Below are 26426 nucleotides of genomic sequence, written 5' to 3'. Positions count from 1 at the left end.
TACAATCAAACAAAATGTAAATGGGATTTTGTGTCAACATTTGGCCAGCATTTCTGGTAATAATTCCTTGGATAGCACCACCTTAAAAAGAGATATCAAAGAAACATTTGCTTATGTACTTTCCTCAGAATATGATGATAAAATTTTCAATGCCTTAAACAATATTACGACTAATAACCCTTTGTCAAATTTAGTGAAAACACCAGCTGGAATACTACAATTGTTACTTATTGGACTATGTATTGTACTTACAGGATTCAGGTGGATGTGGAGAGCCCTATCCATCTCAAAATCCTCTAGCCTTGCTCTCACTGTGGCCGCCATTCAACTGAACAAAAAAGGGGGAGATGACGGAGGACATGGACGAAGCCTGAGGAATGAAACATTCTGAAGGAGTTAAAGGAGGGGCTGACAAAAGGTCAGACTCCCCCAAGACTCCAGTCCCCTACAGAATTCACACCCCAAGGCCCCCCAGTGAAAGCAGGAACTGATCTTCATCCTTCACTGAGCCTCTCTACCCTCCCCTGTGTTTGTTAGTTTGTTTGTTAGTTTTCTTTGATGATTGTAATTTAGTGATTTATGGCACCTTTCCTATCTCTAACATTCCTCATAGTATTGCAGTGTCTGTTTTTTCCCATGAGAATGTGATACTTAGTTGGGAAAAGGGAATAAAAAAAACCCTAGTTTCGAGAATAAAATTGTCAGTTCCACAAGAGGCAATTGTCCGGCTCCTTCATTTCAGGTCTCTCCCTCCCAAGACCCGGAGTATTATCTACATTGATTCCTCTACCACAAACATCTCACAGTGTTCATTTACTTATCTTTAATTGTTTTAGGACACTGGTGTACAACTAAGCCCTTCAGTAGTGCCTAGAACATGCAAGGTGGGCACGGTTTTTACTCCAAAGCAGTTTCTTTGGCCAGTTCAGTCTAACATAAAATTAATGAGAGTGTGGAATGAGATAACGCATGCCTGTAATTTCATTACATGAAAGGATGAGACAGTTGGATAGGGGGTTCAAGGGACAACATAGTAAGGTAGAAATACTATGAGCAACCTACCAAGACCCTATCTCAAGGTAAAACAATAATAAAAGTCCCAAATACAATTTAGCATTTTCTGACAGCCAGATTAAAAAAAGAGTAAAAGCAATCAGAAGAAACAGTTTTAACAGAATAAAAGATGCATTTGTTTTATTCAAAAATATAAGTTAAACAAGTAACCAATGTGAAAATTGTTAATGCAATATATGTGTACATTTATGAACCTAAATATTCAAATTCAGAGTATATTATAGATTGATATCATTTATGAATTCACGCTTGTGACACTTGAAATTTTCAAGGGCTACATGGTATTTCTTTCTGCACATAAACCACTAGGGACCCTCCTCTGTTACAGATGGAACCCTGGGAGCGAATTCAGCACAGAATTCTCTATAAGGACAGGTAATTCACATCAATGAAATTGTAGATAAAAATTGGGCAGTAAATTTATTATTCCTCATCAGCAAAAAAGGGCAGATAGTTGGGTAACAAGAAGATAAAACTGCAGTAATACCCTCCAATATTGACATTTTCTCATGAATATAGAAGGCATAAAGAGTCATAAAGTTGTTTGAGCAATAAAAGACTACAAAGAAACCAACCAGCATGAGAATGGTGTAGGTGGCTTTGTGTTCAGGAGATTTCTGGGAAGAGAGGTGGAGGCTTCGGACATACTGCACTTTACTATGGTGTCTGTAGAGAAGCTTCACCATGTAGAAGCTGGTGGAGATCATAATGGCCAGAAACACAAGATCATAAATCAGCAGGACACTTATATAAGAGTATGAGCTGTTTTCTGCGAATTGTCTAGTTTGACAATAAGCATGAAAATACCCACAACCAACAAGAGTGAAATTATGAATGGCTTTTACACTTAAAATAACTGGGATATATAAGATCATGTTGATGATCCAGAAAAAAAAGGAAAAAGGGAAAATCCATACAAAGAGCTTAAATTTAAGCCATTCCCACTGAGAGTTTTTGGGGCTGATGGTGATGGCTTGAAATGTACTCAGTAAAGAGGTAGTGCTGATGGAAAGACCACGGGTCACTCTGTAGGAGAATAAAAGAGCCTGACAACCAACATCGTCCAAAAAATTTCTTACACTAAAAGATGATGCTACATATTGTACCGATGAAAATATAATAGTCATAATATTGACCAATGTCAGGTGTGCAAAAATGGAATCGATGGGCTTCTTCAGGTGAGGTTGAATGAAGAAGATGTGCATATATATTCCAAAGAGCAATGAGTTCCCTAGCACACCAATGCAAATCTGAGCTATGAGGAAAGTGCCTAAGATTGTGTCACTTGGAACCACCATTGCTTTATTATAAGTAGTTGTCTCTGCTGTCATGGGAATGGAACTCAGGCCCCTGAGCATGCCATGTTGGTGCTGAACCGCTGATCTACATGCCCAGCCTGAGAATCATTTTCTTAATGGTGCTATGGGTAAACCAGGCCTAAAATGAAAAAGAATTTGATTATAATAAAATTATTTTAACAAGTGAACATACATTCATAAACATGTCAATCAGTAAGCCAAACAAGGGCTAAATGAGTGATGTGTGCATGTATGCCTCTACCATCTTGTACCTTCTTAAGATGTATGATTTTAATACACCGATAAAAAAGTGAACCTTGTGAAGAATACATTTATTGACAGTTCAGGAGAAAGAAGGGTGGTGAAAGGTCCACCATTCATGAATTTCAGACCATATGTTACATTCCTAGAACCTGGACTCTAGGAACTCTTGAGAACAATGTATCTCAACAGGAAGTGAAGAAAGAAGGTGGAATTCAATATCCAGTCATGGAACTATACTGCATTGATAAGGAGAGCATGTTGTCCTATGTGGAAGACAAATTGGCATGCTATAAGGTATTTTTTTTAGCATATCAGATTATATATATTTTTCATTTTCACATTCATTTTCAAATAATTTCTTCAGTGTTTTGAAATTACACATCCCAGGGAGGTTCAATGTGACAAAAAATACATGCAAACAGCTCTTGTTGTGTTTCCTTACATAGTCCATTGCAATCCCCAACCTTATTCTCTGTACATGTTAGTGGATTGGTAGTTATATCTGTGTATAGTGCCATATTATTATAATGGTTTCCTTACTCAATACCCTTTCTTTCTCTGACTTTACCCAAATCCCTCCTACTATTCTATAGGTCTCTCACCAAATTATTTACAGGTCCTTATGTTTTCTATTTCCTCTCTAGATTCTACACATGTTGAAAGAATACAACTCTGATGCTACCTGATTTCACTTAGCACAATATTCTCTAGTTCCATCCATTGTCCTAAAAAGTCATTCTTTTTTTCTTCTTTATGGCTGTATAGAATTAAACTGTGTCTAAACCACATTACCTATATTTCTATAGTCTAACTTTTTTTATTCTTTGAAAACATGCAAAGTAACACATGTGCTAAAATTGCATCTCAGACAATTGTGCACACACCATTTCTCTGAGTTCATGATCATTACACAGTCAACCAACATACCATTTTCCATGTGGGGACTTTCTGCTTCCCCTCCCAAACATGGGTCAACTGTTAATGTTCTGAAACATCTGCGATTCTCACAAATTGATGTTCAGCAATTAGCATGTTGACTGTAGAGGCCAAGAGTGCTGATATGTATCCCATAATACACAGGAAAAATCCCACTATAAGTCATTTTCTGGGCAATATTCCACTCATAGGATGTCATAAAGCCAGACTAAAAAGAGTTAATGTGTTTCTTGACTCCATATTCACAAAATCCATCCTTCACTCTGAATTTTATTTTTGTTTTTATTTTTTTTTGGGGGGGTTCAGCCATGGGAGTTTTTTTCTGTTTTGCATTTTATTTATTTATTTATTTTTAATTTAATTTTTATTTTTTATAGGTGGAACATATTGAGAGTGGTGTACATTTACATTGTGATCCATGTTCTTCCCCCTCCCTTTCCCTCCCCCCCAGTAGAGAGTGTCCAGGTTAATCATGTTGTATTTATGCTATTACACATATTCATATGTAGCTCCTCCATTGAACAACCAAGGATTCTTCCTCTCCTATCCTTCTGTTCAAGCTTTGCTGAGATTTCCCCTCCATCATCTGGAATCCCTCTGGTATTACCACTACTCCCTAGCTTGAACATATTAGAGAAAACATATGTCTCTTCTCTTTCTGTGCTTGATTAATCTCACTTAACATAATGTTCTCTAGTTCCTTCCATCTTCTTGCAAATGCTATTATTTTATTTTTCTTTATAGCTGAACAAAATTCCATTGTGTGTATTTCCCATAATTTTGCAATCCACTCATCTGTTGATGGAGATTTAGGTAGGTTCCATATTTTGGCTATTACAAACTGCTGCTATGAACATAGGTATGCATATGTTAACGTAGTTCTCTGATTTCAACCCCTTTGGAAAGGTACCCAGGAGTGGTATAGCCGGATCAAATGGTGGATCTATTCCCAATTTTCTAAGGAATCTCCATACTGATCTCCATATTGGCTGAACTACTTTGCAGCCAATGGGCAGGGGGTGTAGCTTGGAGGTCAAATGCCTCTGGGTTCCATCCCCAGACCCCCCCCCAAAAAAAAAAAAAACCACTCTCAGGTTATCTAGCTAACACAAACAATGTAAAAGAGTTCCTCTTTCCCCACATCCTCACCAGCAATTGTTGTTCTTTGATTTCTTTATGTTTGCCACTCTAATTTGGGTTAGATGGAATCTCAACATAGTTTTGATTTGTATCTCCCTGATGGCTAGTGATGTTGAACATCTTTTCATGTATCTATTGGTCATTTGTATCTCTTCTTTTGTGAAATGTCTATTCATTTCAGTTGCCCATTTCTTCATAGGGTTGTTTGTTTTGCTAGTGTAGAGTCTTTTGAGCTCTTTGTATATTCTGGATATTAGCCCCTAACAGAGTGGTGGCTGGTAAATATTTTCTCCCATTCTGTAGGGTTCCTCTTTAGTTTCTTGATGGTTTCCTTTGATGAGAAGAAACTTTTTAGTTTGAAGAGATCCCACTTATTAATTCTTGCTTTAATTTCCTGCACTTTGGAAGTCTTATTGAGAAAGTTACTTCCTGTACATATATGTTGAAGTGTAGATCCTATGCCTTTCTCTAATAACTTCATAGTCTCTGGTCTAATTTCTAAGTCTTTGGTCCATTTCGAGTTGATTCCTGTGCATGGTGAGAAGTAAGGATTCAGATCCAACTTTCTACAAACGGATAGCCAGTTCCCCCAGCACCATTTGTTGAAAAGGCTCTTTTCTCCAGCGTATGAGTTTGGCCCATTTGTCAAAGATCAGTTGACTATAGATGTGTGGGTTTGTTTCTGTGTCTTCTATTCTGTTCCATTGGTCAGTCTGCCTATTGTTTTGCCAATACCATACTGTTTTTACTACTATTGCTCTATAGTATAATTTGAAGTCCGGAATTGTGATGTCTCCTGCTGGTTCTTGTTGCTGAGAATTGCTTTGATATTCTGGGTCTTTTCTTTCTCCATACAAAATTCATAACTTTTTTTCTATTTTTTTGGTACTGGATATTGTATGCTAAAACTATCTACCTCTGACACATCACCAGATCTATTTTATTTTTCATTTTGAAACTGGATTTGCTAAGTTTCTGAAAATTTCAATAAGCTTCTGAGGCTGGTCTCAAACATAATATCCTCTGCTGCCCAAGCAATGGGATTAGAAGTATGCATTATATTACCCAGCTAGTCTGAATATGTTTATGCTTTTGTGAAATCAAAATAAGTGTATTCAATATGTAGGTATAATGACAATTATATGACATTCATTTAAGCTACCACAAAAATTTAGGTTAAAAATATCAACTATATGTTATGCAATTTGCCTGGGAATACTTTCTTTTGCAATACAGTTCTTCTATCCAATTATGGACTTTAAGTTCACCAATATCTCCATACTTAAAAAGCCTATATAAAAACACTCTCAGGCCTGGCGTGGTGGCGCAAACTTATAATCCTGGCATTTGGGAGGCTGAGATTGGAGTTTCATGGATAGCCTCAGCTACTTAGTGAGGCCCTCTGCAACTCAGTGAGACCCTGTTTCAAAATAAAGAATAAAAAATGGGCAGGGGGTATAGCTTGGAGGTCAAATGCCTCTGGGTTCCATCCCCAGACCCTCCCCCCAAAAAACCCACTCTCAGGTTATCTAGCTAAAGGGAGCATTAAAATTATTCATGAAACACCCATCATGTAGCAGGCTACGTCATTCACAATCTCATTTGTTCTTTCTAGTGACGTTTTTATTACTATAAATTATTGGAAATTGTGACTCTTCACATGGTGGACCACAATGATCACAGTGTCATTCTTGAAAAGTCATTGGGTTTTTGTTCATAATGTGCTTTTTTGGTGCATCATGATTATACCCCACAATGAGGTCGAGAGTAATGGACTCATACACTCACACAGCACCTAGCGTATCATGTTTACCATATGCCATACTACTCGTTCAGGTTTATTTTGGGGTTTCTCGTCATTCATATTTTCTCCAGTTTCACTGAGCACTGGCCTGTGCCACTTCTTACTAGTAGTCAGAACACTCTTTCTCAGTCCACACACCTGCCTTTAGCAATCCAAACTCTTTCCTCATTGTACCCTCCAGACCAGGTTCCTGAGTTCCCTGCAGTATTTATCCAAGATTTCCTCTTGCTCTGGGCACTCCTACCCAGGTAGCAAACCAGACCCTCCTCTGAGCATAAACACTCTCAACTCTGCACAGCATGGTTAGATAAGTGGAATCAGTCCTACTCTAGACAAGCAAAGAGTGAATCAAGAGTGAATTGAAAGAGAATGTCATCTGGACTCCTCGTAGATTTACATGCAGTAGGGCTGACATTCAAGAAGAGAGTTCCTCAGCTGCCAAGACATCCTGCTGCCTCGGCATCTATGTGTTGAAGACCCCACTCCACATAGTAAAAATCGGCAAAAAGCCCCGAGAAAGAGGTATCATCTCTGGCAAAAAATATCCCCCACTTTAGATATCCTTTATAACTATTATTCTCTTGGTATTCTTTTAACTCTCTACACGAATTGCTCTGATGATGTGAGATCAGAAATTGAGTCCGTGGAAATAAACATCCTTGGCTTTGCTCAATAGTAAGGAAAAAACTGGCCAGAATTCAGATGCTGTGATAAGCATTCCACCTGCAGCAATCACAAAGGGTCTCCGACCCTCACTCCTATCACTAGGTTAAGCTATTAACTCCGGTAACCGGTAACCGATAGCTCAGTTTAAGGAAACTTTGTTTACCCTTGAGATCCTGCCTAGAGACAGAGAAGATAAAATTTTGTGTGTGACTTCGAAGCAATTTAGTTGATGAACAACTTAGTTGCCAAAATACAATAGAGCCAAGGAGAAAGATTGTTGACCTTCACGCCCAGTGTGAGTGTTCCCCGAAACAGGGAGAATGCCGCATGGCTAGAAATGAAAATGACAAAATAAAGGACAGATATTCTAAATATATTTGTATGAAGGAAAGGAAATACCGTAAGAGTAAGAAAGCACTTTTTCATGAAGAAGAGCTTATCATAAGAACGTCCCGACTGGGAAAGAAAGGAATTAGAAAGTTAGAAGCAGGTTGCAGAGGGTTTGTGATAAGGAAATGGATTATTAGAGACCAATAGGCCTTTAATAGGCTTTTGTCTAAAAAAGAGTGTTCAGCAGTCAAGGAAATACATCTGACAACTAAATCCAAGAACTTCACAGTGTTATTTGTGGTGTCTTATTTGCCAAGCTGTGTTGTGAGTTTTTGTAAGCTTTCAGACTTCAGAAGGCAAAGCGGATGAGATCTGAGAGACTCCCATCGCATCTCCCTGGACCGCCACAGCCCCCCATGCTTGTCATTTGGATATAGATGGAAACTTCAAAAAAGAAAGAAAAAGAAGATTCCATGAGAAGGCGTATTCTCCAAGCCCTGGGCCTTGGGCGTGCCTGTATTGCCTTTGGAATTTACCTTTGGACCTGCCCTGCTGCAATATCAGAAGAAAGATCCGGAGCTTATCTCCTAAATGCTGGACTAGTCATTTACTTTGTTTATATGTAATTTACTATTGTTTTGCTGTGATTGCCCCCCTTCCCTTTCTTTTTTTTTTTTCTCCTATTATTAATCTCACTGGTGAAGGGTATAAATTTCTCTGGGTTCCTGTAATAAATTGTCATTGGCTCAAGAAGCCTTTGTCCACCTCAGATTCTTTCCCAAGCGTCGTACCTAAAAAACTTAGGGAATTCATAGAGGGGAAGGAATCGCTGCAGATAGTTTTCTGCAGAACTCCACCTGCCTTTTGCCCCATCTTTCTGAGGATTTGACCGGGAGCTGACAATAACGACCCAACTGAGATTAGTCTGCGACACTCAGCTAGGTATGTTGACACATGCCTATAATCCCAGTACTTGGGAGGCTGAGACAGGGGGATCACAGTTTAAAGGCCAGCCTCATCAACTTAGGGAGACTCTCAATAACATAACGAGAATCTGTTTCAAAATAAAATAATGTGTTATTTTGTGCGCTGGGTGTAGTGGCACACACTTGTAGTCCCAGAGCTTAGGAGGCTCAGACAGGAGGATCGTGCAGGTTCAAAACCAGCCTCAGCTACTTAGTGAGGCTCTCAGCAATCAAGTGAGAACCTGTTTCCAAGTAAAACATAAAAATAGATCTGGGAGTATAGCCTGGAGGTAGAAGGCCCCTGAGTTCCACCCCCAGTACCAAAAAAAAAGGCATTTTAATAAAATATAGTTTGAAATTCATGGAGTCATGTACACATAGCACTATTTTATGATATTAAACATAGATAACTCAGCTGGGTGTGATGCTGCACACTTGTAATCCCAGTGTTTGGGAGGCTAAAAAAGGAGGATTGTAGGTTTGAGGCCAGACTCAGCAACTTAGACTCTCAGCAAATTAGTTAGACTCTGTTTCAAAATGAAAAAAAAAAAAAGGTCTGGGATGTAGATCAGATGTTGAACACCCGTGGGTTCTATCTCCAGTATAGAAAAACAAAACCAACCAACCCCCCACCAGATAATTAATAAAACACAAAGTTTTGCCCAAAGTCTTTTATCTTTTTTTTTACTTTGTATTGTGGTACTTTCAATTAAAGACAGAGGTAATCTTCATCTGAGTTACAACCCCAGCTCTATTTTTGTCTTATTTTTTATTTTAAAACAAGGCCTCAGTAAGTTGCAGAGTGTTTTTACTATGTTGCTGAGGCTGGCCAAAACCTGTGATCCTGATGTCTCAGCTATCAAATACTGGGACACAGGCATGCATCACCACATCGGCTAACCAAAGTCTTTAATAATTATCAGAAATGGTACACAAATGTTAGGACATAAAAAACTGGCAAAGTCGATTCATGCTTTCCACTTAATTGCCAAAAAAACCACACACAGTCACTATAAAGTGTTCATCTTTCCTTCTCAAGCACATGAAACAAGTACAAAATGTGGCCATACATCTAGTGCTAAAGTGGGAATCAACAAAATTCAAGAGTTAGTGTTAGCCAGGTATGGTGGCACATGCTTGTAATCCCAGCACTTGGAAGCTGAGACTGGAGGATTGCACAGGTTCAAAGCCAGCCTCAGCTACTTAGTGATACCCTGTTTCCAAATAAAGTATATAAAAGGTCTGGGAGTACAGCCCAGAGGTAGAAAAGCCCCTGGGTTCCAACCCCAGTACCACACACACACACAAAAAAATAGTGAGTTATAAAAATATAAAAACATGATTACTAGATGTTTTCAAAACTCTTTTTTAGTTAAAAAAAAACAAAGAAGATCCTATTTTGAAGATGCGTTATAAAATGTCCATTCTGGAAACAAATGTGAACACAGGGTAAGAACCCTCAGAAGAAATATTAGAATAGGAATAGCAAGATGTGTCCTAAAAACAAAAAAGAATTTATATAAATGAGAGCAGAGTAATATCAGACAATTGAAAATGAAACCAAAAAACAAGAATAAATTCAGCTCATTGTAAAAAAAAAAACATTATATATACCTTTTGAGAGACTGTATCACTGCCCAATCAAAAGGCAAAATATGATCAAGATTAGGCCAGGTGTGGTGACACACGTTTGTAATCCCCATGCTTGGAGGCAGAGACATGAGGATCATGCAGGTTTGAAGCCAGCCTGGCTGGCTTAAGAGACCCTGTTTCCAAATTAAATATATGTATGTGTGTGTGTGTGTGTGTGTGTGTGTGTGTGTGTGTGTGTGTGTATTCAGGTCTGGGAGTTAAGCCTGGAGGTAGAAGAGTTTCCAGGAACCATACAAGATTAAATGTAGTTCTAGCATCTGAGAAACTACAGATATTTTTTAAAACTATTGCCATTAATTATGCCAATTATTTTGGAAGATGGAGAGATGTGGACAGATTCCTAGAAGACAGAATTTACCATAGAAGAGCTGAGAACTGCAGGATGTCATGAATGTGTGAGGCTCCCAGAATGAAACTGCATGGTGAGAAAATCACTCCGGAGGAAACCCCAAGGCACTGCAACAGTGAAGCTGGCCACACACACCAGAGAGAAAAGCACCTACACACAGTTCCTTAACAAACACAGAGAAAGCTTCTTGATTTCACACAAAGAAGCTAGCATGGTCTTCACAGCAAAATGTCATAAATGTGCCTCAAAAAGTCTTCTGAGGAGAACACAGACTTTCTGATATAAATGAAAAATAAATCAACACAAAGTAACTATAAAAATGAATCTTGTGCTCTGCAAAAAGACTGAAACAATGAGCAAGAGAATTATCCAAACACACAAAGTATGTGTAACATTAAAACTTCATTCAGATGATTACTGAAAGCAGAAGATTCAGGGAGTAAAAGTGTATAATCAATCTCAATAGGAACATCAAATCATGTGACAAAATGCTACGTATTTAAATACCTAAAAACATTTGGGGTGATACTGGAGATTGAACCCTACTGAATTTGACCTCTGAGATACACCCTCTGCTCCTATTATTTATCCTTTATTTTGAAAGACGGTCTCATTAAGTTACAGAAGGCCTCACTATGTTGCTGAATTTGGCAGTGAACCTGTGATCCTCCTGTCTCAGACTCCCATATACTAGAATTACAAGCATATGCCACCATGCCCAGCTATACTTAAAATTTTTATGATGTCAAAATAGAGCAGATTTATATTACTATGATAAAAATAGCAATGCCAATAATTTCATATTGTGGATACATTATTGAAAGGTCTCCCCATGAGATGAGATATAAGTAAAGATATGCATTATAATTCGTTCTATTTGTAATTATTATAGAGAAGCTTCATTGTACGTAAAGGAGTACAACTCATAATAATTGGAATGAAAGCAGCACTGTATTTGATTATGGAAAAATTAAATTTTGTGAAGAAAAACTGTAGAATTATGTGGCTCAACTGAATGTATTTGAGACATTTTCAAAGTTATTGGGAGCAAAGTTGAATAAAATTAATCTATATTTCTATATTTCTCATAAAACTATTTTAAAATCAATCATCACTTAAGAATGACACTATTTACCTGGGTACAGTGATACATATTTCTATAACCTACTAGAACTGGGGAGGCTGGAGAGGATCACAGGTTCACCACCAAGGTTCCAAGTGTTTCAGTTCCAAGGCCAGGTTCAGCAACTTGGTGAGATCCTGTTTCATGGTAAAATAGGAATGAGGGTGTAGCTCAGATATTGAATGCCCTGGTATTTAATCTCTACTAACACACACACACATACACACACACACTTAAAGACACAATTTTAAATCATGTGGAACAGTTTTAAAATAAATAATCCTATAGAGGAGAAAACAAGACAACCTAAATGAGGGAATGGCAGGGGAAAGAAGGAAATTCTCTAAAACACACAATGTACTTAAACATATCGAAGTCAATCACTAAGCCAAGCAAGGGAAGGAGGGATGGGGAGGGAATGGAGTGGGAATTGAGTAGGGGTTAAAACGGTGATGTGTACATGTATGTACACACAAGTTTTTTTTTTACCCCAATATGATATATGAATATAATGCACCAATAAAAAAATTAAAAAAACAAATAAAATTGATTAAATCCAATGACATAGTTGGATAGCTATAACAGATAAGGATTGAAGAAGTGAAAGAATAAAATGGTAAAGACATGTGGAGGAAAAAAGTATCAATCAACATTAGAAAATATAGATATAACTGAAATATAAGAAAGGTAAATCTGAACATAACTGGAGTCTCTGTGTAGAAGCACAGATAGGAAGCTGAGCAGAGTGGCAGGTCTCCTACCTCCCTATTGTCCTGAATACTGCAGAAGACTTATTCCAGGCATCCGGCATCCTGACACAGTGCAGCATCTCACAAAGGCAGCACCAGAGCAGCCAGGACTATATATCAAGGACAGGGTGACAGGACCTCTTCTCCCAGTGGATGCTGCCCCCTGTCACCTGCTGCCTCAATGACCCTGCTTACTGTGCATCATTTTGATTCACTCAGGAGAGCTCCAGACCACTCTCCCAGATGCAAAGTGAGTCTCCTGGTGAATGATTAGGCTGACACAGAGGCAACATCACCCCTCGAGGATTGCCATTTCCCCAAGTTGAACTGCATTAGAAAGTGAACTCCAAGGCTTTGTGTTAGAATGTAATCTTCATGCAGCTGATGGCACTTGAGCCAACCCTGGAGAGAATCCCTCTATAGAGCAGGACCCAGAGTGCACAGTTGCCTCTCTACCAAAGCCATGTACAATTTTCCTGAAATATTTTGTATGTGTGTACATTTGCATCTATGTTCATCAAGAATATTGGTCTATAATTTTCTTTTCTTGACAATTTTTTTTATGGTTTGGGTATTAAGGTAATACCTCATTTGTCAAAAGATTTTGCAGAATCCCATATTTTTCTGTTACATTGAATACTTTATGAAGGATTGATTTTATTCTTCCAAAAAGATGTAGAATTCAGCTTGGAATCCATCTGAACCTGTAATTTTCTTTGATGGAAGGCTTCTTATTGCTATTTCTAATCTCTTTACATGCTATTGGTCAGTTTAAGTTTTCTATATCCTGTTCGTTCAATTTAGGTAGTTTGAATGTGGATTTATTTGCCTTTATTGTGGATTTATTTGCCTTTATATGTGGATTTATTTGCCTTTATTGTTGTTAATTTTTAGGATTTCTAGTTGGAATATTAATATACCTTCAGATAAAGCATTTGGAAATATTTTATCCCATTCTATCAGTAACTTTTAACTCTGTTTACACTGTCTTTGAATATACAATATTTTTTTATTTTTTTATTTTTCACATCCAAACTAATATTTTATTTTTTAATTTTTTATTGGTACACTGTATTCATACGTCATAGTGGGATACAAAAAACTTTTGTAGACATACATGCACACATCACCCAGTCAGCCCCCACTCGATCCCTACCCCATTCCCTCCCCATCCCTCCTTCCCATGCTTGGCTTAGTGGTTGACATCTAGTATTATAGCAATTTATCCAAAATTAAATATGATAATCTCACATAACAGTTTCATTTGTCTGATACCAAGCTTTTGATAACTTAAAGATAACATTTGAATATTTCTTTTTGCTTTCTTTCTTACCAGAGAATATTTCTTTCCTTTTTTTTAGGTGAAACTATCATATATTTATATATTTATTTTTCAGAAAAAATCTATCCTAATATGGAGTATGGACTCTAGATACCCAAAACGATCTCGAAAAAGAACAAAGTTAGAAGATGCATGTATTCTGATTTCAAACCATATAAAACTACAATAATTGAAACAGTGTAGTACTGTTATAAAGGCAGATATATAAACCATTGGAATTAAATGAAAGCCTAGAGATACATTTTTCCATATATTGTCAAGTTATTTTTGATGAGGTTTCCACAAACATTTGGTGGAGGAAATAATAATCTTTTAACTAAATATTGTTGAAAAATAATAATTACATGAAAAAGAATAAATTTGGACTCTTACCTAACACCATATACAAACATTAACTCAAAATAGATAAAAGACCTAAATATAAATCTTAAGACTATAAACTTTTAAAAGAAAATCTGGGTCATAAAACCTCACAACATTGAAATTGGCAGTGATTTCTTGGATATGATTTCAATGGCACAGCCAACAAAAGGGTAAACAAACTCCCTAAAAAATAAAAAAAAATTGTATATTCAAAGACAATGTAAACAGAGTTAAAAGTTACTGATAGAATGGGATAAAATATTTCCAAATGCTTTATCTGAAGGTATATTAATATTCCAACTAGAGATCCTAAAAATTAGCAACAATAAAAGCAAACAATACAATTTAAAGATATGTAGAAGACTAACATAAATAGTAAATCTCCACAGAAAACCAATCTTAGTTGCCTGTTGGATGGAAAATCTTGATTCTCTGGTTCTGGTGTGTGTTACCTATTTCTTCTTTGTAGTTCATCTCTTTGAGTATTTTCTCTTGCGCTGGTTTTGAAGACATAAATTCCTTCAGTTTTTATTTGTCATGGAAACTTCTTATTTCCCCATGTAATTTGATAGGAAGTTTTTCTGGGTAGGAAATTTTTGGCTGGAAGTTGTTTTCTTTCAGAGTTTGGAATATGTTACTCCAAGCCCTTCTGGCTCTCATGACTTGGTTAGGGAAGTCTGGAGTGATTCTAATTGGTTTGCCTCTGAATGTCACTTGGCTCTTTGTTTTTGTTGCCTTTAAGATTCTCTGCTTGGCTTCCACATTGGTCATTTTGACAATTATATGGCGTGGGGATCCTCTTCTCCGATCCTGTCTAAAGGGGTTCTATAAGTTTCCTGGACCTGTGTATCAACCTCCTGCTCTATGTTTGGAAAATTTTCTGCTATTACTTCCTTAAAGATATTGTTGATCCCTTTGGTTTCACCCTCTTTTCCCTCCTCAATTCCAATTATTCTTAGGTTAGCTCTCTTAAAATGGGCCCATATTTCTTCAATGTCATATTCCTGCTGTCGGATATTTTTTTTTGTTAGAAACTATGCGTTCATTACTTGAATGATCATCTTCTAGGAGCGAGATTCTATTCTCCATGTGGTCTAATCGGTTGTTTGTATTTTGAATTGAGGCCTTTACTTCATTGATTGCATCCTTTATCTCTTTTTGGCTCTCTCTGAATTCTTTTCGAAACACCTCTATTATTTCTAAAGTTATTTTCCTGATTTGTTCTTCTAGAAATCTCTGAATTTCTTTTTTATCGGGTTCTGATGTTGTGGGGTTGTGGGCATTCATTGCTCCATAGTTATTCCTCTTTCCCATGATTTTGGGAGTTTGTGCCTTCTCTGGGTTCTTCCCTTGGGTCACTATGACTTCACTTAAGGTGTTCTGGATCTCGAGTCTGTGGTATCTCAGTCACCACTACCCCTTTACTGGGTTGTATCACAAAATCTCAGACCCAGGAAGTTAATAGAGGCCACTTTAGACTATGGGTGGTGCCAGGTTGCATGTTCTCCTATGGTGTGATATCTGCCACCGCCACTCCCCCACTGGGTCATGTCCCTGGGAGTCAGTACTGGGATTTCTCCGCTGCGGCCCGCAATTTGACTCACTGTTGTTGAATACGCAGATGGAGTTCAGTGGACTCGGTAAATTCGTTGCTGCTGCCGCTGGTGGCAATATGGCACCACTGCCACGCACTCGGCCATGAGGCTGGCATATTTCTTCTCTGTTTTTGAGCTCTGCTCTGAGTCTCTGCAGTGTGTGCTGAGCCCAGCCACTGGGAGCTTTAGATGCTCTCTGCGCCGAAAAATCTGCCGAATCCCGCCGGGCTCTTCTGCAGCGGCTCACCTCGGCTCGCTGTCCAGGCTCTTCCTCAGTGGGTCACCTCGGCTCGCTGTCCGCCGCTCCTCTCTGGAGCCTGGTGGGCTGTTGAGTGCGTTGGTCTGGAGCCGGCCTGTGAGCTCACCACTGCCGCCAGCAGTAAAGCGCTGCTGCTGCATCCTCGGCTGTGAGGCTGGCGTATCACTCTTCTGTGGCTCTGAGCTCCGTTATGAGACCCCCTCTTCTCTGGGGCTGGTGATTTTTTTGTTTCTCTGATGATGGTGTTTTCTGGCTATGAAAGGCACTGATTTTGTGGTAATAGAGATTGGTTGTTAGCGGGGCTCTTAGGCCCTGCTTTTCTCCATCGACATCTTTCTGGAAGTCCTTTTTTTTTTTTTTTTTTAGGGAGTTTGTTTACTCTTCTGTTGCCTGTGCAATTGAAATCATATCCAAGAAATCACTGCCAATTTCAATGTTTTGAGGTTTTATGACCCAGATTTTCTTCTAAATTTTTAGTCTTAAGATTTATATTTAGGTCTTTTATCTATTTTGAGTTAATATTTTTATATGATGTTAGGTACGGGTCCAATTTTATTCTTTTTCATGTAATTATTATTTTTCAACAATATTTAGTTAAAAGATTATTATTTTCTCCACCAAATGTTTGTGGAAACCTCGTCAAAAATAACTTGACAATATATGGAAGAATTTATCTCTAGACTTTTATTTAACTCCAGTGGTTTATATATATCTGCCTTTAGAACAGTATTACACTGTTTCAATTATTGTAGCTTTATATGGTTTGAAATCAGAAAATATACATCTTCTAGCTTTGTTCTTTTTTGAGATCGTTTTGAGTATCTAGAGTCCATATTCCATATTAGGATAGAATTTTTTCTGAAAAATAAATAAATGTATGATAGTTTCACCTTAAAAAAAAGGAAAAAATATTCTCTGGTTAAGAAAGAATGTGAAACGAAATATTGAGATGTTATCTTTAAGTCATCAAAAGCTTGGTATCAGACAAATGAAACTGTTATGTGAGATTATCATATTTAATTTTGGATAAATTGCTATAATACTAGATGTCAACCACTAAGCCAAGCATGGGAAGGAGGGATGGGGAGGGAATGGGGTGGGGATCAGGTAGGGGCGATGTGTGCATGTATGTCTACAAAAGTTTTTTTTATCCCATTATGTTTTATAAATACAGTGCATCAATAAAAAATTAAAAAAAATCATGTTCATGTTCATCACATGCTGCTATTTGGAAGGTCATGGTCTTCTCAATTCTAAGGGATCAGCCACTATTAATTCTAAATTGCAGCATGTGAAACTAGGATGTGGTAAATATATTTGGAGTCTGTGTACAGGGTGAGGGTTTTCTGTGCCGCTCTAATAGCCACCATTAGCTCGGCCTGTTGGTTGGTGGTGTTAACAGGAAGAGGGTGGGCCTCAATTGTCTCAGTGGATGAGACTATTGCATAGCCCGCCCTCCGTATCCCATCCAAAAGGAATGAGCTCCCATCAATGAACCAAGTAAAATCAGGATCTGTTAATGATGAGGATGAGGAACAAGGGAGAAAGGCTTCCAGCAGGAGCTAGGAGGAGGGACTTCCACTCACAGCGGAAGATCGCACAAAGTACAGGGCATTTACTGATTGGATGGTTCATACCCCAATGAGTGTGTTATCAGGGGACTGGTTGTTGGGCATCCCATGGCCCCTTTGGCTGGCTATGAGGTAATCAGCACAATCCGGAAGAGAAGCCGGAGAGGCACCATCTTTGGCATGACTGGGCTGCTTATCCTAACATTCCTCCCTTTTTGGTTTTTTAAGGGCAGGGGGCCTTGGATCATTCTGAATACTTCCTGCTGAAAGGGGGCAGCGATGGGAAGGGATCTGGAGGAGTAGGGAAAGCAGCCCCCAAGTCCAGGCCATAAAAAGTAAATGTCGTCGGGGCAAAAGTTGGCGAATGTTCCCTGAAGATGCAGATCCCACAAAGACATGAGGCAGTCGTCAGTATGGTGGATAGGAGGTATCATCCAGGAGGGCTGGTATCATAAGTCCCCATCGCAAAGGGATCCGTCTCTGTATGCTGTCAGTTATCTCTGGGAATCGGCATCTTCCAAGTTTCGAAGCTGGTAGTTTCTAAGGAGAAGCTGGTTAAACGTCTGATTAGATATTTTATTTACCTGGTTTTGTATGAGCTTAGTTACGCAGGGTAAGAACATGCAGGCAACAAATATATTAAAAAGTGGGCCCAGGATGGGCCATATCCATGTAAGTATCGGGGACTGAAACCATGTGGAAAGGGGTGTTTTTTGAGATCCTTTTTAAGCCTAAGTATATTTTGTTCTACTATGCCTGATTCATTAGCATAATAGCAACACTCTTCCTGTAAGAAAACACAGTTTCCACCCTTTTCAGCTGTCAGGAGATCAAGGGCCCTATGATTTTGACATGTTATTTGGGCCAGGGATGTAACCTGTTTCTGTATTTGCTGAGAGTGATTCGGCAGTTGATGTGAGGGCACTTTTAAGTTTGCTGCCTAAATCATCAGTGGCCCATAAGGCATAGCCCAGAGTCCCTCCTGAAAGTTTGTTTCTGATGAGTGAGGAGGTTAAGGATACTTCAAGCAGGATAGGGAGAAAATCAACCCTTTTTGTAAGCTTGGTTGGGGTAATCAGATATTGTAGTTGGGCATAGCTGTAGAGAGTCAGTTGTGGGACCACCGTGACCAAGAAACAGGGAGTGGTGGAGTTGGGATATATGATGTTGCTAAGAGTTCCATCGTACCAGAAGAAATGTCCCTGTTGGGTGTAACTGGGACTGGCAAGAATGTTAGTGCTTGGACAAGTGGGATCTCAGGAGGAAGGTAATATCACAAAAATGTAAACTCTATTTGGCTGGGTGATATTGTCTTCTTTGGGTTTCCATAAGGGAATATTTTGGAGAATATGAAATGAATTCATTTGAGAGGCAAAGGCACACTGAGAGGCATCTATAGGTACTGCAGCTCACAAGAGCCGGGAAAACAATGTGTAGAGGAAACAGTTTGAGGGGCTCAAGGTGGGAGAGATGAGAATCAGAACTGACAGAGTTTTGGCAATCAGTTGAAACCACATATATGCAGAAAAAGATGGAGCGGAGTTAGAGACTTTTCAGAGAGAGTTAAGTACCTCCTGAGCTGAGTGTTGGATATCCGTGGAAACTTGAGATTTGGGTGCCAGTGGATATATATATATATATTCACAGAAGAAATAAAGTGAACTGCAAAGGGTAGAGGCATATTCATTACAGTAAACCTTGGCTGTAACTCCAGAAGCCCATCTTGGATCCCATGGGTCAGGAATAGTATAGAGGTAGGTTTTAGTTGTCCTACATAGGCATCGTGGATTTTGTATGACCAGTATGGGCATCTGCCATATACATTATCCCAATTTGGGTTGCAGCAAAAACTTTGTTTGGTCAAAAAGAAAACAAAGATAAGGGCAGATAGCTTGATGAAACAGCTTAATGGTAGGAGGGAAGGCTAGTTGTAAACTATGAGAACATCCCATCAGGGGGCAAACAGCCATTGCAGCTAGTTCAGTGACCATTGTATTGTCATTGGTGTAGGTTTGCTGAACCTTGAATCTCCAGACAAAAGGGGAGGAAAAGATTACTGGAAAAGCATATGAAACTAGTGAATACAAAAAGGTAGTTATTCATGTGCAGGTATGGAAGAATCCAAGCAAAGTTGAGATATTTGGAGTTTTAGAGGATTAAGGGAGAGATAGTGGACATATAAGTTGATCTTGTTGTGGGGTGAAATGTGCATGGTGTGTGTGTGTGTGTGTGTGTGTGTGTGTGTGTAGAGAAGTAATCCCCCACCACCACACAGACAGACAGACAAACAGAAAAACCGTGGATTCTTGTCCTAAGCTAAGACTAAGTATTCATCTCTTGGACAGCTGCTGAAGATTTAAAGAAGTTTATTACAAAGATAGAAATATAGAGATAGTTACAGCCCTGTGCCACAGAGGGGTACGGGGGGGGGCAATTCGAATGAAAATGCCAAAGAACTCCAGTTTTCTGTGTGTTTTTATCCCGCCCAAGTCCTAGGCAGGTCCCTTTGATTTTGGAGATAATGTTACCCCTTATCTCCCAGCTCTGCTTCTGTTATCTCTTCAGCCAGATTTTGGCCAGAGGGGGAGGCATCTCTGTCTCCAGACACAGGCTTTTACCTTTTGTCTTATCCCCCAAAATGTGTGAAGTTGTTGTTAGGAATGCAAAGACACATTTTCTCCTGGCTCCAGCCTTCCTTCCTTTACAAATGGAAATTACAAGTCTCTTCTTTCTGTTAGCTAACCCTGGCTTTCTTAGTAAAGAAGATATATTTTAAAAATTGGAAATCTTTCCCAATACTGATACATTAATACATTTTAAAACCTCTTCCCAATACCAGTACAGGTCTATTATCTTGAGGTTTCTGGGTTTTTGTGAAGCTGCTGAATCAGGTGGTTGGATATGTTTTGGAGCCACTTTGAGCCTAGAAATATGAATCCAAGAAGTATATTGGTTATTATTAAAATTAAGTTTTGCAGCCATAGGAGTAAATAGGATAACCTGAGCTGGGCCATCCCATTTTGGTTGTGAGGTAGGTTTGTCTTCTGGGGGGTTAAAGTAGACCTGTTGTCCTATGGTTAAAGAGGAAATGGTAGGGGCCTGCTTAGGATCTGGGAGTAGCCAGTCTTGATATTTCCAGAGTTCTGATCTGAGATGGGATAAGAGCAGAAAGGCTATTTGTGGAGGAAAGACATTGGAATGAGGAGAAATTCCTGGGGGGAATAAGAGGCAGCCAAACATGATCTCAGTGGGAGATAAAAGGGAAGGTTTTTTCAGTAGGGCTCAAACCATAAAAGAGCCAGGGGAAGTAGGATGGTATGGGCAATGAAAATGCCAAGGCAGAGATAAAGCTCGGGCTACAGATTGAGTTATTTGGGAAGTGAACTCAGGGCCATTAACAGATTGTAAAGAGGAAGGCATGCCAAAGTGGGGGATAATTTGAGAAATTAGGAGATCAGAGACTGTAGAGGCCAATTTATTGTAGGTTGGGAAGGCCTCAATTCGTCCCGAGAAAGTGTCGACAAAGACAAGAAGGTATTTGAATCTCTTGACCCTGGGCATATTGGTATAATCTACTTGCCAATCAGCAGCTGGAGTATGTCCCCTTGTCTGGTGGGCCGGAAAGGCTTGAGGTCTAAGGGGAGTGGTTGGGTTTGTTCTTTGGCAAATGATACAATTAGATGTAATCTGATGAAGAAATTTTTTGTCCTTGGGTGTGAGAACAAAGAACGATTGTAGGAATAACTCAAGACTTTGTGGGTTTGAATGAAATAAGGAATGTAGATATTGTAAAAGATCAGAATGGGAATGGTTGGAATCAGAGGGGAAATCCAAATTATTAGAGTCTGGCGAAGGAATGTCATCAGCATCATGTAATAACAGTAAGAAGGGAAGGGGTTGATAAGTTTTTTTGGCCGCCTCCCATGCTGCCTGGTCAGCCCTAGAATTTCCCTGGGTTATTGGGGATGAGTCAGTCTGATGAGACTTGCAGTGAACAATACTAAGTGCTGTGGGAGGATAGAAGCTTGGAGAAGTTTAGCTATCAGTTTAGAATTAATAATGGCCAATCCCTTAGAATTGAGAAGACCACGTTCCTTCCAAATTTGTGAGCTTCCTTTTGTAGAAGGTGGCCTGCTGCCAGGGCATGAAGACAAGGTGCCCAACCCTTAACTGTGGTATCTAGTTGTTTAGACAGGTATGCGACTGGGGTGAAAGGTGGGCCCATGGTGTTGGCCAAGAACTCCGAGGCCCTGTCTTCCCCTTTCGTGTATGTATAGAATAAACAGTTTCTTTAGGTCTGGCAGGTGTAAAGCTGGGGCTAAGAGTAACGCCTTTTGTAGGAGATGAAAAGCATGTGAAGGGGAGGAGGCCAGAGGCTCATAAAGGGGGCCCTTGGTCAGCTCATATAAGGGTTTGGCAAGAAGAGAGTAGTTGGGAATCTAGGCCCGAAGGTAACCAGCAAGACCCAGTAAAGAGGGCGACGGAGAAAAGTGGGGCTTACAAGCCCCGCTAACAACCAATCTCTATTACCACAAAATTAGCGCCTTTCATAGCCGAAAACACCATCAGCAGAGAAACAAAAAATGTAATTTCAAGGGACAGAGAAAAAGAGGGCTGGAAAAATGAGACACCAGAAACCAGACCACAGTGCTGCAGCCAGAGCCACGGCGCGAAGTGGCAGGCGCCATTTTCCCTTGCAGCACCAGGCTCCAGAGAGGAAGGGAACTCACAACAGAGCTCAGAGCAAAAGAGGAGCATAGATCTCCTTCCACCCTTTTGTGCACTCACAGTAATGAAACAAATCACGGAGGAGTAGAAGGTCAAGGGATCCCTGGTGGTGGTGGTGGTGGGGGTCAGTGGTTGTTATTGTCCAGAGAGTAATGAGGCCAATTTAGGTAAAATATCTGGAATAAGGGAGAGACGGCTTAAAAGATTAAGTAAACACCTTAAAGGGGCAGTATTCGGGATGGAACCCATGGTGAAAGGTTATGAAAGACGGAGGGAGAGGTTAAAAGAGAGAGGATTAGGTAAGGATAAGAGAGAGATAGAGAACGAAGCGTTCCAGTGTTTGAGGAGGTGTGAGTGAGAGAGAAAGGAAATTCCCATTCCGGTAAAGGAACAAAGGACCAAAATGAGCGTCCCCAGATGGCCGATTGCTCCCGGAACCCCCAGTGGGGTCGGATAGGCTGAAGACATTGTCAGGTCGTCACCTGAGAACAGTCTGCCTGGGCCAGAACCGGAGGTCACGGGACACCTGGCGCTAGGATTTTCGGATGGTCGGAAGTCGGACTTTATCAGTCGGACGGAGTTGGCAGGACTTTTTCAGTCAGACAGATGGTACGGAACGGTAGTCGGACTTTATCTGTCCAGTAGTTGGTTGGACTTTATCAGTCAGACTGATGGTATTATCAGAATGGAGAGTGTTAGGAGGAGGAAGGAATGAGAGTGGAAAGAATAGCAGGGTCTGTTCTCTTCCTTCCTGTTATCTCGTAATTAAATGAAGCAGTAGACTATCATGGGAGTCCACCGTAGCCTTGAAGGCCATGGTGGGGTGCAGTCTCCCCCCAAGCCTGGCGTCAGAGCAGAGCCGGATGATCATGGTCAGATACCTTGCTATAGCCAGACTCAGGCAGATAGCCTAAGGGGGACTTACCCAGCTGGCGGAGTGACAGAGATGGTCGGGATGGCTGGTGGTGGTGAGTGCGGAGAGTGAGCGCCCCAAAAGAAGGACGAGGACGGACAGCCGTGGGGAGAGCAAGGAGGAGGGAGTCCTCTAGATAGAGGGGTCTCCCTCCTGGGTTTCGGCACCAATGAAGGGGGTCGAAGGTCTTTGGGACCAATGAAGGGGTTCGGCGCAGGAAAGACCCAAGGCCAGCCATTGGAGATAAGCAAGCAAGCAAGCAAGCAAGCAAGCGAAAGCTTTATTAAGACAGCCCAGCTCCCTTTTATATCAGGCAGCTGGGAGGAAGGGGCTTCCGCTCACAGTGGAAGATCGCACAAAGTACGAGGTCTTTACTGATTCGGTGGCTCATACCCCAATGAGTGTGTTATCAGGGAACTGTTTTTTGGGCATCCCGTGGACTCTTTGCCAATCTATAAGGTAATCAGCACAATTCGGAAGAGAAGCCGGAGAGGCGCCATCTTTGGCATGACTGGGCTGCTTATGCTAACAGGCTAACTGGGCGATGTGTGCATGTATGTCTCCAAAAGTTTTTTTTAATCCCATTATGATGTATAAATACAGTGCATCAATAAAAAATTTTTTAAAAAAAGAAATCATGTTCATCACAGTCAGAAATTAAAATATGTGTTATGAGCACCTAGAGGTATTGCTTATATCACTTCTGCAACATTACATATATAGTAAATATTGCAGAGATTTTTAAAAAGTAGATAGTCATGAAGTGGTTATGGGTAACTATCCTAGACCTTTCCAACTAGTAAAAGAACAAAGAAGGACAGATTGAATAGGTCAAGGCTTCCTTCAGTAGGAAATGACAATTTTTATTTGATGACCCCATAGCCATGCACAGGAACAAAAGCCAAAGAAATATTATCAATATTACTATAAGATCCAGAATTTGTGGGACATCATTCCCATGGAATCAACTCTGGAGGGAATCCTGCCATCTTCTCCTGGAATATTTTATCAAAGGTTTTATCTTGGGTCACCATGAAGTGATTCTTCCAGTTCCCAACAATGCTGGTAAAACATGATTTAGACCCTCATATCAGATATGCTGATAAGTCTTAGACCCAGTACACCTCTTTCTGGATCTGATTTAACACCCATCTGGCATGAGGCATGTGGCCCATACAGCAGAACAACCCATGACTTGCTGGGAATCCCCTCCACCATCTGATGAAGATACCCATCCAGTTACACTTCTACCTGTCCAAAAACAAGTTTTTGCCTTTCCTACTCCCCCAATCATCTGTAAATGCTCCATCAACAACAATGCTGTAGTAATTTTGATACATTTGGACACTTGCAGTTCTCATCATCTCTCTTCCCACCATTTGGGACCATGTCAACAGCATTTCTGACCTGGTTACCCTAGGACAATGTAACTAGTCTCCCTGATTTTGACTAGTCTCCTTTAGGAGTTCAACTCAGCATGGCTGCTGTGTGCATCTCTTCCCCAAATCCATGGGATCCATCCATTCCTAGTCCAGAGACTCTTTCAGATTGCAGATTCACTCAACTACAGTGCCAACTGCTCTCAGCAGCTCTAGGTGACACCAAATCCCTAGTCCTTTCTGATCCCACATACCATACCTCTGCATGTCCTCTCTCTACTCCATTTTCCCAGGTCTTCTGATTTGCATCAGACATGCCAGGCTTCCCTACTCCTTAGGCTATTTGCATTTCCTATCTTTGCAGCAGTGATGCTCTCTCAGGTGTCTTCACATCTTGTCCATTTGCCTCCTTTTAAGTCTTCACTGCAGTGTGACCTTCTCTGTGAGCAACGCTCATACCACTGAGTTCAGAACTGTGCATCTCTATTCTTGCTTATTTTACTTCACAGACATTATCATGTGTGATATATTCAATATAATTTCTGTCTGTGCATATGACAGGTATTTTAATGCATTAAAATTTAAACCTTTTGCATGGGGGTATATAGTTGTATTCCCAGTATTTGGAAGACTGGGTTAAAAGACAAATTTGAGGCCAGGCACAGCAAGTTAGAGAGATCCTGTTTCAAAATAAAATTAAAATACATCTTGGGTGTATCTAGAAGGTAGAGTTCCCCTGGGTTCCATCACCATATCGAAGCAACAAAAACAACACTATTCTTTCAATCTAAAACTCTGAAGTATCGGCCCATGAAGGGGCATTAGTGCTGATGTGTTGAAGCTTTTTTTGAAGCATTGAGTGGATTTCTTCCATGGGTTACTGTCCTCAGCATAGTTGAACTGTAGAAATGTGAAGAAGTGAATTGCTCATCTCCATGCATTTTCACTAGTCTTAGTCCTAAGGGTATAGACAATAGTCTTTTATCATAAAGGGTCTTCAGTGTCTTATAGCAATGTCACTCCTCTCTCCTTTACCACCTAGGTTACTTCTGTATACATTTATTCAGAGAAGTTTTATTTGCCAAGTAACCAGTGGGGCAGCCCAGACAGGACCATCCCCAAACTCATCATCTGTCCCAAATAGAATCATCTTCCTCCAAGTACCATAAAAATATTCCACCATGAGGGTATCTTAGAAGCATTTTATGGTGAGCAACTAAAATTGGGACATTCTGATGCCTTCAATTTTATACCCTGTTGTGAACAGAAGCATTCATTCCATGTGTCTCTTACACACAAAAGCCAGAGCCCTTTGTTTTACCTGTTTTTTGTAAGTAAGAAACCCTTACTAATATAATCATCAGGTTCTACTGCAAAATTGAACATCTTGATTTTTTTATGACTTGGAAGGAGCTAGTCATGTGGACTAAATATGTTTCTTCTGGCTCTAATTTTTTCAGGAATTGGCACATCTTTCTAGTGCATTTTGTGCTGAAAGGGGAAAATAAGAATGAGAATATTTTTTAAAAAAGAATATCGAGGCAAGGATATGTATAAATGGAATTATAGAAGGGAGAGAATGGGAAGGTTGGAGATGGAGAAAGGAATGGCATAGCAAAGAGAGAGAGAATTGAGATGGGTGCAAGATGGAGGAGAGAGAAAGAGGCAGAAGATGGCTAGGACACAAAGATCAACATAGATTTCTCAAAATATTTGAGTTTAGTATACATCAAAACAGAACCTAGTATTTATTTTCCTTTCTCTTCTTCCCTTCCTTCTTTCCTTTTTGCATCTTTTCTTCCTTTCTCTCTTCCTTACTGAATTCCACATTCTTTCCTTTTATGGATACTGGGGGTTGAACCCAGGTAGTTCTACTTCCAAGCTACACCCCAGCACTACTTTATTTATTTTTATAGTAGAAAAGA

The 26426-nt window shown here is 39.8% G+C and overlaps 1 protein-coding gene across 1 annotated transcript; it reads right to left on the bottom strand.

Moving 5' to 3' along the window:
- Window positions 1–1454: 1454 nt before the first annotated feature.
- LOC308268532 (olfactory receptor class A-like protein 1) lies at window positions 1455–2372 on the bottom strand (the record flags this gene model as incomplete). The annotated part of the gene is made up of 1 exon (XM_080703653.1): window positions 1455–2372. One exon carries the CDS (start codon window positions 2370–2372, stop codon window positions 1455–1457), a length of 918 nt encoding a protein of 305 aa, XP_080559779.1.
- Window positions 2373–26426: the final 24054 nt, after the last annotated feature.

The sequence above is a fragment of the Muscardinus avellanarius genome (genome assembly GCF_963383645.1).
Source record: "Muscardinus avellanarius genome assembly, chromosome: 10".
NCBI classification, from domain to species: domain Eukaryota; kingdom Metazoa; phylum Chordata; class Mammalia; order Rodentia; family Gliridae; genus Muscardinus; species Muscardinus avellanarius.
Note: the sequence above shows the minus strand (reverse complement) of the source record. Positions and strands in the feature narration are given on the sequence as shown.